Source organism: Pleurodeles waltl, chromosome 1_2, assembly GCF_031143425.1.
Source record: "Pleurodeles waltl isolate 20211129_DDA chromosome 1_2, aPleWal1.hap1.20221129, whole genome shotgun sequence".
Taxonomy (NCBI): domain Eukaryota; kingdom Metazoa; phylum Chordata; class Amphibia; order Caudata; family Salamandridae; genus Pleurodeles; species Pleurodeles waltl.
In genome coordinates this window covers 1,346,537,420-1,346,557,512 of record NC_090437.1, presented here as the reverse complement: position 1 = coordinate 1,346,557,512, position 20,093 = coordinate 1,346,537,420, and the positions used below count along the sequence as shown (strand labels likewise).

The following is a 20,093-nucleotide window of genomic DNA, read 5'->3' as shown; positions in this document are numbered from 1 at the left end:
GTGGTGCCCAAATGTTTTTGAATCATAACAAACATTTTAGAACAACACCCTTTTGCAACCTACCTACCATGAATGGACATGAGGAGGGGTGTTTTTTTAATGTAAATAAAGCATTGTGCGGTAGCGAGTCATCATTTACAGACAGCACATTTCAAGTGAAATTACCACTAACTTTGCACAGATGTACAGTTTTGCTGATAAAACTACACAACATACAGCACTCAAGTGATGTGTGGAAATGAGGTTTCAGTGAATATTTATCATTTGTATAGCACCAATTAAAGTGGCTTTATTATGTTGATCCTATTAAAATCTCTGTTTCCAGCACACTTCCGAAATTAAAAAAAGGAAACATATACTTCATTTGCTTTCCTAACTGCTGAAAGTATATGGTTTGTTTACAGGTAGTTACATTTTGTGCATGTTTAAAAAAAAACTACATGCTAAGTTGTTACATAATTCACTTTAAAAACTCACACCAATCCCATTGTAAAAAGAATAAGCAGGAACTTGGCAGAAGGCCCAGCCTGGCATTTGACCTGTCATTGAAGCACCGCAATGTCACCAGAAAAATAAAAAATTTAAAGTCATCTTTATTTCTTGCTTGGACTTTTCCGACCCACCAAAAATTGGCTTGCTTCCCACCAGAGAGTTGCAAACCACAGTTTGGGAAACACTGGTGTAATAGGTTTGAGATGCTGTAATTCACTATAAATGTGCTGCCACTGAAATGGTGTTTACAATCTGAACTTCCCAGCAGGAGGCAATGTTGAGGTGTTTATGTGACCACCCAGAATAAACTGCCCAGTTGGGGTGTCTGGAGATCGAGTTGCTGGCAAGTAAAAAACTACAATACTGCCCAGTTTATACTGTTGAATATTTGTAGTTTCTCTGTAAATTGTTCAGTGTAGCGCAAGCATATTTGTGCATGGTGCCTTTGCAGGCATTTAGTGCTGAAGCTCATGTTAGAACCATGCTCATGGTACACGTCTCTGGGTTTCTTTAGTGTGCACTGATGCATACCGGGAACAACTGTTAGCCTTAGAGCCAACCAATATATTTGCTAGGCAAGATCAACCATTAAAATTGTCCAGCAATTTGTAACACATATGCTATACAAAGCTTCCAAAAATATTGTCCTTACTTTCTGACAAGTTGGGTGAAAAGATACATCCAGGACACAGTTGTGGGCTTCCTTCAGGTCCTATTTCTTAATTGGCCTCCACTGATCATCATCATAAAATGTTGTAATAAAGAAGAAGTAGTGTTGATTTACTGAAAAGTCTATTTACAACAGGACCTCAGTGGTGCTTCCTGGAGGCCAGCGCAATCAACCAAGACATGAAGCAAAACATTCCATGTGCATCGTCTCTAAAATCTTCAAATTGAGAAAGTGGCCACAATAGCATTTAAAACACCAAAACCTCCGTACGGACTGCAACACTGGTGATAGGAAACTAAACTGCATCAGATGCGAGCATCACTGGTGAAACACTACAAGATCACCCCAGGCAGCCTTAGAGCTGAGGTGATTCATGCTCACACTGACACTAAATAAGGTTCTTCATAGCGCACTGAATCAGGACGGCACTGTAGGAAAGTACCATCCCGCCTAGTATGTTACCCCCTTTTTTACTTGTGTGCATGTTTGTTTGCCAGGCAGGGGCCCAGTGCTCATAAGTATGTGCCCTGTGTGAGTTCCCTCTATGGTGCCTAACTGTCTCACTGAGGCTCTGCTAACCAGAACCTCACTGTAGGAGGCTGGCCTGGCTTGTAGTGGGTACCAGAGGTACTTACACCTTGTGCCAGGTCCAGTTATCCCTTATTAGTGTAGAAGAGGTGTTTCTAGCAGCTTAGGCTGATAGAAGGTAGCTATAGCTGAGCAGCTTAGGCTGAACTAGGAGACATGTAAAGCTCCTACTATACCACTGGTGTCATATGCACAATATCATAAGAAAACAAAATACACAGATATACTAAAAATAAAGGTACTTTATTTTTATGACAATATGCCACAAGTATCTCAGTGAGAACCCTCAGTAAGAAGGTAAGTAATATACATGTTATATATACACAAACCAAAATTAGGTAAGAGCAAGAAAAGGAATGCAAACAGTGTACAATTACAATAGGTTGCAATAGGCAAGCATAGGTATAGGGGCAACACAAACCATAAACTCCAAAAGTGGAATGCGAATCACGATTGGACCCCAAACCTATGTGACCTTGTAGAGGGTCGCTGGGACTGTAAGAAAACAGTGAGGGTTACCAAAATAGTCGCAACAGTGTTGGGGGGGGGGGGACCCGGGAACCCCGGATGCAGTGGAGACCCCGGAAAGGCAGTTTAGCAGTACCCGGGTTCTGTGCTAGAGACCCGGGGGGGGGGGGGGATCATGGAATTGTCATCCCAATACCAGAATTGTATTGGGGTGACAATTTTATGATCTTAGACATACAGTGGCAGGCCTGTGTAGGAATTGTCAGAGCTCCCTATGGGTGGCAAAATAAATGCTACAGCCCATAGGGATCTCCTGGAAACCCAATACCCTGGGTACCTCAGTACCATATACATGGAAATTATATGGGTGTATCAGTATGCCAATGTGAATTGGTAAATTTAGTCACTAGCCTGTAGTGACAAATTTGGAAAGCTGAGAAAGCATAACCACTGAGGTTCTGGTTAGCAGAGCCTCAGTGAGACAGTTAGTCACCACACAGGGAACACATACAGGGCACATACTATGAGCACTGGGGCCCTGCCTGGCAGGGTCCCAGTGACACAAGGACTAAAACAACATACATACAGTAAAATATGGGGGTAACATGCCAGGCAAGATGGTACTTTCCTACACTGTGTTTATGCTCTCTCTGTTTTTAAAATTGTCACTGCAGTCTAGTGACTAATTTTACCAATTCTCATTGGCACACTGGAACACCCTTATAATTCCCTAGTATATGGTGCCTAGGTACCCAGGGTATTGGGGTTCCAGGAGATCCCTATGGGCTGCAGCATTTCTTTTGTCACCCATAGGGAGCTCAGACAATTCTTACACAGACCTGCCACTGCAGCCTGCGTGAAATAACGTCCACGTTATTTCACAGCCATTTTCACTGCACTTAAGTAACTAATAAGTCACCTATATGTCCAAACCTCACCTAGTGAAGGTTAGGTGCAAAGTTACTAAGTGTGAGGGCACCCTGGCACTAGCCAAGGTGCCCCCACACCGTTCAGGGCAATTTCCCTGAACTTTGTGAGTGCGGGGACACCATTACATGCGTGCACTACATATAGGTCACTACCTATGTGTAGCTTCACAATGGTAACTCAGAACATGGACATGTAACATGTCTATGATCATGGAATTCTCACCCCACTACCATTCTGGTATTGGGGGGACAATTCCATGCATCCCCGGGGCTCTATCATAGAACCCGGGTACTGCCAAACTAGCTCTCTGGGGTTTTCTCTGCAGCTGCAGCTGCTGCCAACCCTCAGACAGGTTTCTGCCCTCCTGGGGTCTAGGCAGCCCAGTCCCAGGAAGGCAGAACAAAGAATTTCCTCTGAAAGAGGGTGTTACACCCTCTCCCTTTGGAAATAGGTGTGACGGGCTGGGGAGGAGTAGCCTCCCCCAGCCTCTGGAAATGCTTGGAAGGGCACAGATGGTGCCCTCCTTGCATAAGCCAGTCTACACCGGTTCAGGGATCCCCCCCCAGCCCTGCTCTGGTGCGAAACTGGACAAAGGAAAGGGGAGTGACCATTCCCCTGACCAGTACCTCCCAGGGGAGGTGCCCAGAGCTCCTCCAGTGTGTCACAGACCTCTGCCATCTTGTAAACAAAGGTGTTGGGGGCACACTGGACTGCTCTGAGTGGCCAGTGCCAGCATGTGACGTCAGAGGCTCCTTCTGATTGGCTACCAAGAGAGGTAAGAGCCTAACCTCCTATCTTGGTAGCCAAACCTCCTTTTCTGGCTATTTGGGGTCTCTGCTTTGGGGAATTCTTCAGATAACGAATGCAAGAGCTCACCAGAGTTCCTCTGCATCTCCCTCTTCACCTTCTGCCAAAGGATCGACCGCTGACTGCTCCAGGACGCCTGCAAAACCACAACAAAGTAGCAAGACGACTACTAGCAACATTGTAGCACCTAATCCTGCTGGCTTTCTCGACTGTTTCCAGGTGGTGCATGCTCTGGGGGTAGCCTGCCTTCACCCTGTACCAGAAGCTCCGAAGAAATCTCCTGTGGATCGACGCAATCTTCCCCCCTGCTAATGCAGGCACCAAAAGACTGCAACACTGGTCCTCTGGTTCCCCTCTCATCCTGACGAGCGTGGTCCCTGGAACACAGCAACTCTGTCCAAGTGACTCCCACAGTCCAGTGACTCTTCAGTCCAAGTTTGGTGGAGGTAAGTCCTTGCCTCCCCATGCTAGACAGCAAAGCTGTGTACTGCGTGCTTTGCAACGGCTCCTGTGCACTCTTCCAGGATTTCGTTCGTGCACAGTCAAGCCTGGGTCCCCAGCACTCTGTCCTTCATTGCCCAACTTGCTGAGTTGACCTCCGGCTTCGTGGGACCTTCTTTTGTGTTGTTGAGTCAACTGTCGTGTTCAGCTTTCCTGAACGCCTGTTCAAGTGCTTCTGCTGGTGCTGCCTGCTTCTGCGGGGGCTTCTCGTGTTGCTGGGCGCCCCCTCTGTCTCCTCTTCCAAGTGGCGACCTCCTGGTCCAACCTGTGCCTGGGCAGCACCATTTATCCTCAACCGCGACTCTTGCAGCTAGCAAGGCTTCTTTGCGGTCCTTCTGTGTAGAAACAACTCTGCATCCTCCAGCACTTTGTGGGACATCTCCTGACCAAAGGAGAAGTTTCTGGCACCTTCTGTTGTTGCAGAATCTTCGGCTTCTTCCACCCAGAGGCAGCCCTTTTGCACCTTCATCCGGGGTTTTATTGGGCTCCTGTCCTCCCCCCGGACACTTTTGTGACTTTTGGACTTGGTCCCCTTCCTTTACAGGTCCTCAGGTCCAGGAATCCGTCTTCAGTGCTTTGCAGTCAGTTGTTGTTCTTGCAGAATCCCCTATCTCGACTTTACTGTCTTTCTGGGGTAGTAGGGTAACTTTACTCCTACTTTTCAGGGTCTTGTGGTGGGGTATCTTGGACACCCTTAGTGTTTTCTTACACTCCCAGTGACCCTCTACACACTACACTAGGCCTGGGGTCCATTCGTGGTTCGCATTCCACTTTTGGAGTATATGGTTTGTGTTGCCTCTAGGCCTATTGTCTCCTATTGCATTCTATTGTGTCCTACAGTGTTTGCTCTAACTTTCTAAGTGTATTACTTACCTGATTTTGGTCTGTGTGTATATTTTGTGTATTTTACTTACCTCCTAAGGGAGTATATCCTCTGAGATACTTTTGGCATATTGTCACTAAAATAAAGTACCTTTATTTTTAGTAACTCCGAGTATTGTGTTTCTTATGATATAGTACCTATATGATATAAGTGGTATAGTAGGAGCTTTGCATGTCACCTAGTTCAGCCTAAGCTGCTCTGCTATAGCTACCTCTAACAGCCTAAGCTGCTAGAACACCTCTAATCTACTAATAAGGGATAACTGGACCTGGCACAGGGTGTAAGTAACACTTGGTACCCACTATAAGCCAGGCCAGCCTCCTACAGGCACTAATGAAGGATGATACGTGATGTCTCACAGAAATATTTATTCTTCACTGCCAACTCAGTACACTCCAGCATCTGTTGTGGTCAGCTGAAACTTCTCAGTGACACTAAAAAGATGCAAACACTTTGTATTGTATCCTCGTTGCCACTTGTAGCGAAGACGCAAATACTGTATAACTCATCTTCCTCGCCAATTGTAACAAATTAACAAATACTTTGTATCACATGCTCGATGCCACTTGTAAGAAATACTTTGCATCCCATCCTGAGTACCAGTTGTAACAAAGAAACAAATACTTTGCATTGTATCCTCATCACCACTTGTAGTAAAGAAACAAATACTTCACATCCCATCTTCATTGTCACTTGTAACGCAGAAACAAATACTTTTCATACTATTGTTGTTACCACTTGCAATGAAGAAAAAAAGGTACTTTGCATCCTATTCTTGTCACCACATGTAACGAAGAAATCCTTTACATCCCCTCCTCATCACCAACCACAAGAAATCCTTTGCATCCCATTCTTGTCACCACTTGTAGCGAAGCAACAAATACTTAACATCCCATCCTCCTCATCACTTGCAGCAAACAAACAATTAACATCCCATCCTCTTCTTGTAACGAAGATGCAAATACGTTGTATGAGGTATAAAATTTCTTTCCTGGAGAAGCACCTGATCCATTATGCCAGGGATAGCTCCCCAGGTGCTCCACGCCCCTCCTGCCCACTGCTGACAGCTCTGCCTGCATTCTTCAACCTGATTGAGACAGCTCCGCCCACATTCCTGAGCCTGACTGCAACATCTCTGCCCAAATTCCTGAGCCTGACTGCAACATCTCCGCCCACATTCCTGAGCCTGACTGCAACATCTCCTCCCGCATTCCCGAGCTTGATTGCGACAGCTCCTCCCGCATTCCTGAGTCTGATTGCGACAGCTCCTCCCGCATTCCTGAGTCTGATTGCGACAGATCCTTCTGCTTTCCTGAGCAGGATTGTGACAGCTGTGCCTGCATTCCCGAGCCTGAATGCATCTGCTGATGCCGCTGCCAATGCCTCCTTTGCGCTATTGCCGCTCCTGCCCTCCTGCTTCCCACCCTGGCACCTCCCAGAACATATAATGGAGGCCGCAGCATGGTCTGGGTGAGAAGTGCCTGACCATTGGGCCAGTCACAATTCTTCCGTCACTCTACGGCCCCCCTGCTGGCCGCTCACAGCTCCGTCTGCATTCCTGAGCCTAACTGCGACAGTTCCATCCACATTTCGCAGCCGGACTGCAACAGCTCTGTCCACATTCCTGAGCCTGATTGAGTCTGCTGATGTCCCTGCCGGCACCTCCTACATGCCACTGCCGTTCCCAAACTCATGCTTCCCACCCTGGACCCTCCCTAGACATATAATGGAGAGTTCAGCATTGCCGCGCCAAAGGCAAGCCCATCTGCGTAAGTCTGTGTGTGGACGCGCCCAGTGCCAGAACCCATAGTCCTCCCACCCCCCACTAAGGCGCTCCAGGCCCTGAACGTTGGACACCCCATTATCAGCTGCTTCACAGCCTTCCCACGCTCAACTAAAGGACCCTCATCTGCCTACACTGCAGTTTCTCCTGCAAAGTGGGCCGACCTGCGCAAATCAATACCCGCACAGAAGATGGCGTTCAACCAAGCACCACTCCAGTGCATCATGCTAAACTCCTGCTCCTTATGCAAACATGGCACAGAAATCTGGGACACCATCACCACCCACGACCCGAATGTTACCTTCATTACTGAAACATAGCTAACACGTTTCTCAAACCCTGACATTGGTACAGCCACCCCTGACGGCTACAAGATGATACACCAAGACCACACCAACAAACATGGCGGGGCACTAACCATCCCTCCACTAAGTCCTACATGGCGATCTCAATTTCCACCTTAAGGACACCAACTCCACTTCCCTCAGAGAATTTCAGCAACATCAGCATCACCCAACTGTTCAACAAACCCACGCACAAAGACAGACACACACTGGATGCCATCTTCACTTCTAGAATCAGAATCAATTTCACCCATGAAACTGAACTCACATCAGCATCTACATTACCATCTTCAATTTCCAGCACACTAATTCTAAGCACCCTCCAAGGACGCTGGAACAAGGGTACTGAGACCCTATGGGCACAGGCCTTGAGCCAACAGCAGACCTCAACCAAGCTGTCCAAAACTTCACCACCTGGATCAGCAAATCCACTGAGAGAGCCCACCCATGAAACCAGCACCAGTAAAATTGTACACTCCGGAGTTCAGAAATTCTAAATGCGACTGCCACCGACTTGAGAAACAATGGCACGTGAGCAAGGACCCCTTTGACAGAGCCGTCTACAAGGCAGCCCTCAACAACTACCACCACCACATGAAGGCAGCAAAAAGAGCAGCAATCACTGCTCGCATTGACAACACAGCCAACTGCACGAAAGAACGCTTTAGAATCATCAAGGAATTCTCTAACTCAGTAGCTACAGAGATCACCATCCACCCATCCCAGGAACTCTGTGACACCCTCTCAGACTATTTCCACAGCAAGATCACTACAATAAACAACAGCTTCGACCCCCTACCCTCCACCTCCAGCCTAGATAACATTCCTTCAGCAGCAAACACCAGCCGCACGATAGCCTCCTGGTCCCTGATTACCATACAGACCACCGCAACCATCATGTCATCCATCCACTCTGGGGCACCCACCGACCATGTTTTCAACCTCAGAGCCAACACCATTAGCATGGAACTAATCTGCATCCTCAACACCTCCATCTCCACGGCAACCTTCCCAGACGAATGGAAGCATGCAGTGGTCAGACCCCTCCTAAATAAACCATCCGCCGACCCCAGTGACCTAAAAAACCATGGACCGATCTCCCTGCTCCCCCTCCCAGCCAAAGTGCCCGAGAAAGAAACCACCTTCTAGATACCTCACAATCAGGATTCCGGGCCAACCACAGCACGGAGAATGCACTGACAGCCGCCACGGACAGCATCAGGACTCTCTTCAACCGAAGAGAGTCTGTAGCACTGATCCGTCTGGACCACTCTGCAGCATTCAATACAATCTTCCACCAAACTCTAGTCAACAGACTGCACAACTTAGGTATTCAACAAAACGCCCTTAAATGGCTCGCCTCTTTCCTCTCAGGCCACACACAGAGCATCTGCCTTCCTCACTTCACTTCTAAACCCAGGTACATCAGTTGCAGCCTACCCCAAAGATCCTCCCTCAGCCCAACCCTGTTCAACATCTACATGACCCCCTAGCAGACGTTGTCAGATCACACAGACTCAATATAGTCCCCTACGCCGACAACACTCAACTAATCCTCTCACTCACCAAAGCCTTTCACAAAACGAATGCCAACTTACGCAATCCCATGACCAATGTAGCAACATGGATGAAAAACAGCTTCCTCAAACTAAACATCAACACAACGGAAGACCTCGGAAGAACACCTGCGTATGGGACCACAGCTGGTGGCCAGCAGATCTCGGAGCAACGCCCACTCCATCAGACCATGCACAAAACATTGGCATCATCCTTAGCTGCCAACTATCCATGAATCGACAAGTAAACTCAGTCGCCTCCTCCTGCTTCTACATTCTCTGTATGCACTGAATCTTCAAATGGATCCCTACCAACACCAGTAAAACAGTCATTCACGCCCTGGTCTCCAGCCGCCTCAAATATGGCAACACTCTCTATGGTGCGGTGTCCTCCCAGCTACTTAAAAGTCTCCATTTTCTACAGAACATCAAAGTCATACTCATCCTCAACCGCCCCAAGCATCACCCCACTCTTCAGGAACCTCCATCAGCTCCCCGTCCAGAAGAGAAGCCAATTCAAAATCCTCTCACTTGCATACAAGGCTCTCCACAACCTAGGACCATCCTACATCAACCATTGACGGAGCTTCTGTGGTCCTGCAAGACAACTATACTCCGCCTCACTAAAGCTTGCACACACCCCACATTCATCAGAGCGGAGGCTGCTTCTTTTCCTACATGGCAGCCAAGTCCAGGAACAGCCTGCCCCTCCACCTCCGAACAGCTCCCTCCTTGGCGGACTTCGGAAGGAGACTCAAGACCTGACTTGTCGACAGACACACAGCACCCGCAGCGCCAAGATACCCAGTCACTATTCATGCAGTGAGGTGGCCACAAACCCTGAGTCTAGGAAACAGCTGAGGTGGAGACACAACAGGGGTGGAGGTGAGGCACCTGAAAGCACTGGGAGCCAGGCACAAAGTGTGGGCCCAGGGGCATGAGATCACATCAGCATGGGCTTCATGGGAGTGATGGGGAGCTCCTCTGTCTCCCTCACAGGCGAGGGGTGCTGAGGTGACATCTGAGAGCACTGGAAGCCATGCACAGAGTGTGGGCCCAAGACCAGGAGATCAGCATGCTGTATCCAGTACAACCATCTCCTGAGAACGGTTGATGCTTCCCGCTGCATGTGACACCACAGTCACTGTTCATGCAGCACCAAGGTGGCCACAAAACCTGAGTCCAGGCAACAGTGAAAAGAGAAGGTGTAGACACAACAAAAGAGGAGGGTGAGGCATCTGAGGGCCGTGGGAGCCAGGATCAGAGGGTGAGCCCAGGGGCAGGAGATCACCATTAGCATGGGTGTGAAGGGAGTGATGGGGGCCCCTCCTCCCATCCCCCCCCTCACACACACACACCAGCGGCCCTGAGGTGACATCTGAGGGCCGTGGGAGCCAGGATCAGAGGGTGAGCCCAGGGCAGGAGATCACCTCAGCATGGGGGTGAAGGGAGTGGTGGTGACTCGTCTCTCTCCCACACACACCAGGGGCCCTGAGGTGACATCTGAGGGCCGTGGGAGTCAGGGACGTAGTGTGAGCCCAGGGCAGGAGATCACCTCAGCATGGCTGTCACTGGGGTGGGGGGTTGGGATATCTATGCTCTCTTCTTCGCACACCAGGGGCCCTGAGGTGACATCTGAGGGCCGTGGGGGCCAGGGGCAGAGAGTGAACCCACAGTTCACATCAGCCTGGCTGTGGTGCTTCGGGAAGGAGGTTCTGTCTCTCTCCTCCTCCCCCGAAGGTAATCCCGGGGACAGGGGGGGCAGCTGCCCGCAGGGGGTGACACACGAGACGTTCACTCATCGCACAAGGTCCACACAGCTCAGTGCAGGGGGTCCCCGCGGGTCTCTGGTTTACAGAGACAGCGCACGCTTCTGACCTGTCTCCGCGCCCTCCATGTCGTCTTGTAGGGCCGCTCCGGGCCAGACTCCCTCCCCGAGACCGGTGGACTCCGGGCTATGGACCTGAGTATCCAGGGAGCAGAGCTCGGCACTGGCGCACAAAGGGCAGCCCGGCCGAAGGACCCTCAACTCTGCGCAGGCGCACACGGGGCAGCCCGGCCGAAGGACCCTCAACTGTGCGCAGGCGCGCGAAGACTATTCCCGCGTAAAAGGACCCCTAGAGTAAGCGTCCATCAGCGCTAGCGCAGCGCTCCAGGCGGCCATCTTTGTGAGGGATCGGGAGTCTTCGGCGCTAGCTTGTACAACAAGCGGCCATCTTTGTGAGGGGCCCGGGAGCCTTCGGCGCTTGCTGGGACCACAAGCGGCCATCTTTGAGAGGGGCCCCTGAGCCTTCGGCCATAGCTCGGACAACAAGAGGCCATCTTTGTGAAGGGCACTTCGTCCTTCGGCGCCAGCTCATGGGGCAGGCAGCCATGTTTGTGAGGGAGCTTGGGCGCCTCAGGGGGCACGCCATTGGTTGGGTGAAGTGCCTGGGGGTCTTGCATGGGGCTGCCCCATCGCGCCTGCACGGAACGGTCACTGGGGTCCTTGTACCGAGGGCTCCACGTGCGGCGCCTGCTTAGTGTTTGTTGACCTTTAGGACAGAGTTCTGTTGGGGCCGATTTACAGCTTCTGTAGCCGAGAAGAAAGGTGTGATCACTGCCTTGCGAAGGTAGGAGCGCCTCCTGGGAAACGCACCTTACTGCAGCAGGGAGAGCAGCGCTGCCTCTAGCTCACTGGTCTTCAAACTGGGGGGCGGCCCCCCTAGGAAGGCCTGAAGTGATCCGGGGGGGGGGGGGCAGGCTCTGCCCAAAAGACTCATTACACAGACAACAGTGTTTTGTTTTAAGAAGAAACATGTTATTGCACCTTTAGAAAGGTAACAGTACTTTACTGCAATGTTTAAATACGTTTAGACATATTTAAACATTGCCATCTTTATAAAATAATTGTGAAAAATTCTGAGGGGGGCCCCAATAATTGTTATTTTTCAACTGAGGGGGCGTGGCGTTAAAAAGGTTGGAGACCACTGCTCTAGCTCATTGACTCATAGCGCTTACACCCCTCAGTGGCTACTTCACTTCGGTTCTTCTCTGTTCTCTTCTGTTCTTCTGTGTTCTTCTCTTCTGCTCTTCTGGTCTTCTTCTGTTCTTCGGTCCTCTCCGACTCCTGTCTCTTCCCGCCCCTGTCTCTGCCCTCCTGCCTCACCCCCCTCTATCTCTCCACCTATCTCTCACTATCACCCACGTCTACCCTTTCGCTACCTGCCTCCCTCACTCCTCTACCCATCTCTACACCTAACTCCCTCACTCCCTCCTATCTACCTATTTTTCTATCTCTCCATCTATTTTCCTATCTCTCCCCCCGTCCCGACACCCCCTCTGTTACCTATCTCCCTATCCTCTCACTCTACCTCTCACCCACCTCTGTCACCCCCCCCTCCCCTATCTTTTCAACCCTACTCCTATCTATCTCCCTATTCTCCTAAAACTCTAACACTCACCCCCCTCCACCCTTAAATCCCCCTCCCCCAGCTCTTCTCACTCTACCTGTCCCCCCCCTCGCGCTTTCCTGCAGCGACCTCCTGCACGCCCCGCCCCCCAGCTCCCATTCGCCCCCAGCTGACCCCTCCCCCCCCTCCTCCCTCTTATGGCGGCCGCTGCGCGACAGTGGTAGCAACCCTTGACCCAAGGTTAGGTCGCTCCCCCTGCCGCTGCAGCTCCTCCAGCTTCTCGAGTTCCTGAGACCCACCTCACAGTAAGTACCTCCCAGCCCCTCGCCCTGCCCCGCGCTACTCACCCTCTCTCCTGCTTCTTTTCCTCCTCTCTGTCTCTTCCTCCTCGCTCCTCCTCTGCAATCTTCTTCTGTACTCTTCTTCTCCCCGTCTTCTCTCTTCTGTGCGCTCCTCAGCCTCTCCTCTCGCCTCTCTTCTTCCTCATCTTGCTCTGTGGTCTTCTGCTCTTCGTCTTCTGTATCTTCCTTGTTGATCTGCTGTTCGTCTGCTCTTCTGCTTCTTCGTCCCCCGCATCTTCCTCTGTGTTCTTCTGTGTTCTCCTCTTCTGTTCTTCTGTGTTCTTCTCTTCGGTTCTTCTGTGTTCCTCTGTTCTTCTGTGTTCTTCTCTTCGGTTCTTCTGTGTTCCTCTGTTCTTCTGTGTTCTTCTCTTCGGTTCTTCTGTGTTCTTCTGTTCTTCCGTGTTCTCCTCTTCTGCTCTTCTGTGTTCTTCTCTTCAGTTCTTCTGTGCTCCTGTGTTCTTCTCTTCCGGTCCTCTTCTGTTCTTCTGTGTTCTTCTCTTCTGCTCTTCCGGTCTTCTTCTGTTCTTCGGTCCTCTCCGACTCCTGTCTCTTCCCGCCCCTGTCTCTGCCCTTCTGCTCCTGCCTCACCCCCCTCTATCTCTCCACCTATCTCTCACTATCACCCACATCTACCCTTTCGCTACCTGCCTCACTCACTCCTCTACCTATCTCTCCACCTAACTCCCTCACTCACCCCCTCCTTCTATCTACCTATTTTTCTATCTCTCCACCTATCTCTCCATCTATCTATTTCCCTATCTCTCCCCCCGTCCCGACACCCCCTCTGTTACCTATCTCCCTATCCTCTCACTCTACCTCTCACCCACCTCTACCACCCCCCTCCCCTATCTTTTCAACCCTACTCCTATCTATCTCCCTATTCTCCTAAAACTCTAACACTCACCCCCCTCCACCCTTAAACTGCCCTCCCCCAGCTCTTCTCACTCTACCTGTCCCCCCCCTCCCTCGCGCTTTCCCGCCGCGACCTCCTGCACGCCCCCGCCCCCCAGCTCCCATTCGCCCCCAGCTGACCCCTCCCCCCCCCTACCTCTTATGGTGGCCGCTGCGCCACCTCTGGTGCGCCGGAGGCGCACCAGAGGCAAGCCCGTCTGCGCCTGGCCCGCGCCCAGCGCCACGACCCCTGGTCCCCAGCCCTCCCCTACCCCGCTGACCCGCTACGACCCCACCACCCTCCATGCCCTCAACCCCGGGCGCTCCAACACCTGCTTCCAAGCGCACCCATGGACCCTTTGCCTGTAACTCCTGCAAACGCATCTTCCACCACGCAACTACCACGACCACCAGCCCACGCGCCATCAACCACCTCAAGTGCATCCTGGTCAACGCTCGCTCTGTCCACAAGCACACCGTTGAACTCTGGGACCTCCTGGACTCCATAGCTGCGGATGTCGCCTTCATCACGGAAACCTGGATGAACGCCTCATCAGCTCCAGACATCGCCACTGCCATCCCCGAAGGCTACAAGATCTCCAGAAAAGACTGCACCAACCAAGTAGGAGGAGGTATCGCTATCGTCTTCAAAGACTCCATCAGCGTCACCACCTCCACCGAAGACACCCCTCTCGCCGCTGAACATCTGCATTTTCAAATTCGCACCGACCCCAGGACCACCCTCAGAGGATCCCTCGTCTACCGTCCCCCCGGACCGCGCACCCCTTTCAGCGACGCCATCGCCGACTTCATCTCCCCGCACGCCCTCGCCTCGCCGGACTACATCCTCCTAGGCGACCTCAACTTCCATCTGGAACAGAACAACGACCCCAACACCACCGCCCTGCTCGCCAACCTCGGCCTCAAGCAACTGGTGAACACCGCCACCCACATCGCCGGACACACGCTCAACCCTATCTTCTCCGCCAGCAAACACATCTTCTTCAGCCACACCTCCGCTCTACACTGGACCGACCACAGCTGTGTCCACTTCACATTCCGACGCGAGACCCGCCATCTCCGCACTCAACCCATCCCTCGTCGACAGTGGAACAAGATCCCCGAAGAACAACTCTTCTCCGCACTCGCCGCCAACCAACCCACCCTCACCATCGACCCCAACGACGCAGCCCTCAGCCTCACAAACTGGATCTCCAACTGCGCAGACAACCTTGCACGCATCGACAGACCAACGCCAAGAAACCTCTCTGGTTCTCTGACACCCTCAAAGAATCAAAGAAAACTTGTCGCACCCTCGAGAAGGCCTGGCGCAAGGACCACACCGCTGACAACATGACCGCCCTCAAGAACGCTACCCGCGAACACCACCACCTGATCCGCGCTGCCAAAAGGAACTTTTTCACCGACAGACTGGACAAAAACAGCCACAACAGCAGAGAACTTTTCAGCATCGTCAAGGAGTTCTCCAACCCCAACGCCGTCACGCCCTCACCGGATTTGTGCAATTCCTCGCCACCTTCTTCCATCGCAAGATCAGCGACCTCCACGACAGCTTCGGACACAAGACCCAACCAAACATCACCGAACCCGCACCCCCAGCCTCCACCCTCAACAACTGGACCCACATCAACACTGAAGAAACCAAATCCATCATGAACTCTATCCACTCCGGCGCCCCTTCGGACCCCTGCCCTCACTTCATCTTTAATAAAGCCGACGACATCATCGCCCCGCACCTCCAGGCCGTCATCAACTCTTCTTTTTCTTCTGCTACCTTCCCCGAATGCTGGAAACACGCCGAAGTCAACGGCCACCTAAAGAAACCTACGGCTGACCTGAGCGACCTGAAAAACTTCCGCCCCATCTCTCTCCTGCCTTTCCCAGCCAAGGTAATAGAGAAGACCGTCAACAAACAGCTGACCACCTTCCTGGAAAACAACAACCTGCTCGACCCTTCACAAACCGGATTCCGAACCAACCACAGCACGGAAACCGCCCTCATCTCAATCACAGACGACATCAGAACCATGATGGACAACGGTGAAACAGTCGCCCTCATCCTCCTCGACCTCTTGGCTGCCTTCGACACCGTCTGTCACCGCACCCTAATCACCCGCCTCCCCTCCACCACGATCCAAGGCCAGGCCCTGGACTGGATCGCCTCCTTCCTCTCAAACCATTCCCAAAGAGTTTGCCTCCCACCGTTCTGCTCAGACCCCACCGAGATCATCTGCGGCGTACCTCAAGGCTCATCGCTCAGCCCGACACTCTTCAATGTCTACATGAGCCCCCTCGCCAACATCGTACGCAAGCACGACATTATCATCACCTCCTACGCCGACGACACCCAACTTATACTCTCCCTCACCAAGGACCCCGCCAGCGCCAAGACCAACCTACAAGAGGGCATGAAGGACGTCGCAGATTGGATGAGACTCAGCCGCCTAAAACTGAACTCTGACAAAACGGAAGTCCTCATCCTCGGCAACACCCGGTCCGCCTGGGATGACTCCTGGTGGCCCACGGCACCGCACCGACCCCCACAGACCACGCCTGCAACCTCGGCTTCATCTTGGTCCCCCTTCTCACCATGACCAAGCAAGTCAACGCCGTGTCCCCCGCCTGCTTCCTCACCCTCCGCATGCTCCGCAAGATCTTCCGCTGGATCCCTGCCGACACTAGAAAAACCGTGACCCACGCCCTCTTCACGAGTCGCCTGGACTACGGCAACACCCTCTACGCTGGGACCACCGCCAAACTCCAAAATCGCCTGCAACGCATTCAAAACGCCTCGGCCCGCCTCATCCTCGACGTACCCCGCAACAGCCACATCTCCGCACACCTGAGACACCTGCATTGGCTCCCAGTCAGCAAAAGGATCACCTTTCGACTTCTCACCCACGCACACAAAGTCCTCCACAACAAGGGACCAGAATACCTCAACCGACGCCTCAGCTTCTACGTCCCCACCCGCCTCCTCCGTTCCTCTGGCCTCGCGCTCGCTGCCGTCCCTCGCATCCGCCGCTCCACGGCGGGTGGGAGGTCTTTCTCCTTCCTGGCAGCCAAGACCTGGAACTCCCTCCCCACCAGCCTCAGGACCACTCCGCATTCCGGAGACTCCTAAAAACCTGGCTTTTCGAGCAGCAGTAACTTCCCCCCTTTTTTCCCCTAGCGCCTTGAGACCCGCACGGGTGAGTAGCGCGCTTTATAAATGTTAATGATTTGATTTGATTTGATACACCTCAGTGTGAGAAAGTGCCTCTTTCTAGCCTTGTTACCCCCACTTTTGGCCTGTTTGTGAGTGTATGTCAGGGTGTTTTCACTGTCTCACTGGGGTCCTGCTAGCCAGGGCCCAATACTCATATTGAAAACCCTATGTTTTCAGTATGTTTATGTGTCACTGGGACCCTGCTAGCCAGGACCCCAGTGCTCAAAAGTTTGTGGCCTATATGTATGTGTTCCCTGTGTGATGCCTAACTGTCTCACTGAGGCTCTGCTAACCAGAACCTCAGTGGTTATGCTCTCTCTGTACAAATTGTCACTAACAGGCTAGTAACCAATTTCACCAATTCACATTGGCATACTGGTAAACTCTTATAATTCCCTAGTATATGGTACTGAGGTACCCAGGGTATTGGGGTTCCAGGAGATCCCTATGGGCTGCAGCATTTCTTTTGCCACCCATAGGGAGCTCTGACAATTCTTTCACAGGCCTGCCACTGCAGCCTGAGTGAAATAACGTCCACATTATTTCACAGACATTTACCACTGCGCTTAAGTAACTTATAAGTCACCTATATGTCTAACCTTTACTTAGTACAGGCTGGGTGCTAAGTTACTTAGTGTGTGGGCACCCTGGCACTAGCCAAGGTGCTCCCACATTGTTCAGGGCAAATTCCCTGGACTTTGTGAGTGCGGGGACACCATTTCACGCGTGCACTATACATAGGTCACTACCTATGTATAGCTTCACAATGGTAACTCCGAACATGGCCATGTAACATGTCTAAGATCATGGAATTGTCACCCCAATGCCATTCTCGCATTGGGGAGACAATTCCATGATCCCCCGAGTCTCTAGCACAGACCCGGGTACTGCAAAACTACCTTTCCAGGGGTTTCACTGTAGCTGCTGCTGCTGCCAACCCCTCAGACATGTTTCTGCCCTCCTGGGGTCCAGCCAGGCCTGGCCCAGGAAGGCAGAACAAAGGACTTCCTTACAGAGAAGGTGTTACACCCTCTCCCTTTGGAAAAAGGTGTCAGGGCTGGGTAGGAGTAGCCTCCCCCAGCCTCTGCAAATGCTTTGATGGGCACAGATGGTGCCCATCTCTGCATAAGCCAGTCTATACCGGTTCAGGGATCCCCCAGCCCTGCTCTGGTGCGAAACTGGACAAATGAAAGGGGAGTGACCACTCCCCTGACCTGCACCTCCCAGGGGAGGTGCCCAGAGCTCCTCCAGTGTGCTCCAGACCTCTGCCATCTTGGAAACAGAGGTGCTGCTGGCACACTGGACTGCTCTGAGTGGCCAGTGCCAGAAGGTGACGTCAGAGACTCCTTCTGACCTCCTTTTCTGGCTATTTAGGGTCTCTGCTTTGGGGAATTCTTTAGATAACAAATGCAAGAGCTCACCAGAGTTCATTTGCATCTCCCTCTTCACCTTCTACCAAAAGATCGACCGCTGACTGCTCCAGGACGCCTGCAAAACCGCAACAAAGTAGCAAGACGACTACCAGCAACATTGTAGTGCCTAATCCTGCCGGCTTTCTCGACTGTTTCCAGGTGATGCATGGTCTGGGGCTAGCCTGCCTCCACCCTGCACCAGAAACTCAGAAGAAATCTCCTGTGGGTCGAAGGAATCTTCCCCCTGCTAATGCAGGCACCAAAAGACTGCAACACTGGTCCTCTGGGTCCCCTCTCATCCTGACGAGCGTGGTCCCTGGAACACAGCAACTCTGTCCAAGTGACTCCCACAGTCCAGTGACTCTTCAGTCCAAGTTTGGTGGAGGTAAGTCCTTGCCTCCCCACGCTAGACTGCAAAGCTGTATACCGAGTGATTTGCAGCTGCTCCGGCTCCTGTGCACCCTTCCAGGATTTCCTTCGTGCACAGCCAAGCCTGGGTCCCCAGCACTCCGTCCTGTAGTACACAACCTTCTGAGTTGTCCTCCGGCGTCGTGGGACTCAGTTTTGTGACTTTGCGTGGACTCCGGTTCACTTTTCTTCTAAGTGCCTGTTGGGGTACTTCTGCGGGTGCTGCCTGCTTCTGTGAGGGCTCTCTGAGTTGCTGAGCGCCCCCTCTGTCTCCTCCTCCAAGTGGCGACATCCTGGGCCACACCAGCACCCAAAAACCTCTACCGTGACCCTTGCAGCTAGCAAGGCTTGTTTGCGGTCTTTCTGCGTGGGAACACTTCTGCAAGCTTCATCGCGACGTGGGACATCCGTCTTCCAAAGGAGAAGTTCCTAGTTCTCTTCTTTCTTACAGAACTCCAAGCTTCTTCCAACCGGTGGCAGCTTCCTTGACCCTTCAGCTGGCATTTCCTGGGCTCCTGCCCACTCTCGACACTGTCGCGACTATTGGACTTGGTCCCCTTGTCTTACAGGTACTCAGGTCTGGAAATCCGTTGTCAGTGCACTGCTGGTGTTTGTTCTTCCTGTAGAATCCCCCTATCATGACTTCTGTGCTTTCTGGGGGTAGTGTAGGAAAGTACCATCTTGCCTGGCATGTTACCCCCATTTTTTCACTGTATATATGTTGTTTTAGTTGTATGTGTCACTGGGACCCTGCCAGCCAGGGCCCCAGTGCTCATAAGTGTGCCCTGAATGTGTTACCTGTGTTATGACTAACTGTCTCACTGAGGCTCTGCTATCCAGAACCTCAGTGGTTATGCTCTCTCATTTCTTTCCAAATTGTCACTAACAGGCTAGTGACCAATTTTACCAACTTACATTGGCATACTGGAACACCCTTATAATTCCCTAGTATATGGTACTGAGGTACCCAGGGTATTGGGGTTCCAGGAGATCCCTATGGGCTGCAGCATTTCTTTTGCCACCCATAGGGAGCTCCGACAATTCTTACACAGGCCTGCCACTGCAGCCTGAGTGAAATAACGTCCACGTTATTTCACAGCCATTTACCACTGCACTTAAGTAACTTATAAGTCACCTATATGTCTAATCTTTACTTAGTAAAGGTTGGGTGCTAAGTTACTTAGTGTGAGGGCACCCTGGCACTAGCCAAGGTGCCCCCACATTGTTCAGGGCAGAATCCCCGGACTTTGTGAGTGCGGGGACACCATTACACACGTGCACTACACATAGGTCACTACCTATGTGTAGCTTCACAATGGTAACTCCGAATATAGCCATGTAACATGTCTAAGATCATGGAATTGCCCCCTCTATGCCATCCTGGCATTGTTGGCACAA

The 20,093-nt window shown here is 51.8% G+C and overlaps 2 protein-coding genes across 5 annotated transcripts in view; one reads left to right on the top strand and one right to left on the bottom strand.

Annotated features, from left to right (window-relative positions):
- LOC138252441 (zinc finger protein 420-like) overlaps positions 1–11,040 on the bottom strand; it is a 115,309-nt gene extending 104,269 nt beyond the window's left edge. Inside the window, exon 1 of the mRNA XM_069205738.1 lies at positions 10,901–11,040. Coding sequence (XP_069061839.1) covers positions 10,901–10,919 — 19 coding nt within the window. The 5' untranslated portion in view covers positions 10,920–11,040. The remainder of the gene's footprint in view (positions 1–10,900) is intronic.
- A 465-nt stretch (positions 11,041–11,505) lies between these two features.
- Positions 11,506–20,093, top strand: part of LOC138252556 (zinc finger protein 135-like) — a 226,431-nt gene continuing 217,843 nt past the window's right edge. For all 4 annotated transcript variants that reach the window (XM_069205750.1, XM_069205749.1, XM_069205748.1 and 1 more), the window contains exon 1: positions 11,506–11,634. The gene's annotated coding sequence lies outside the window, so the exon portion shown is untranslated. The remainder of the gene's footprint in view (positions 11,635–20,093) is intronic.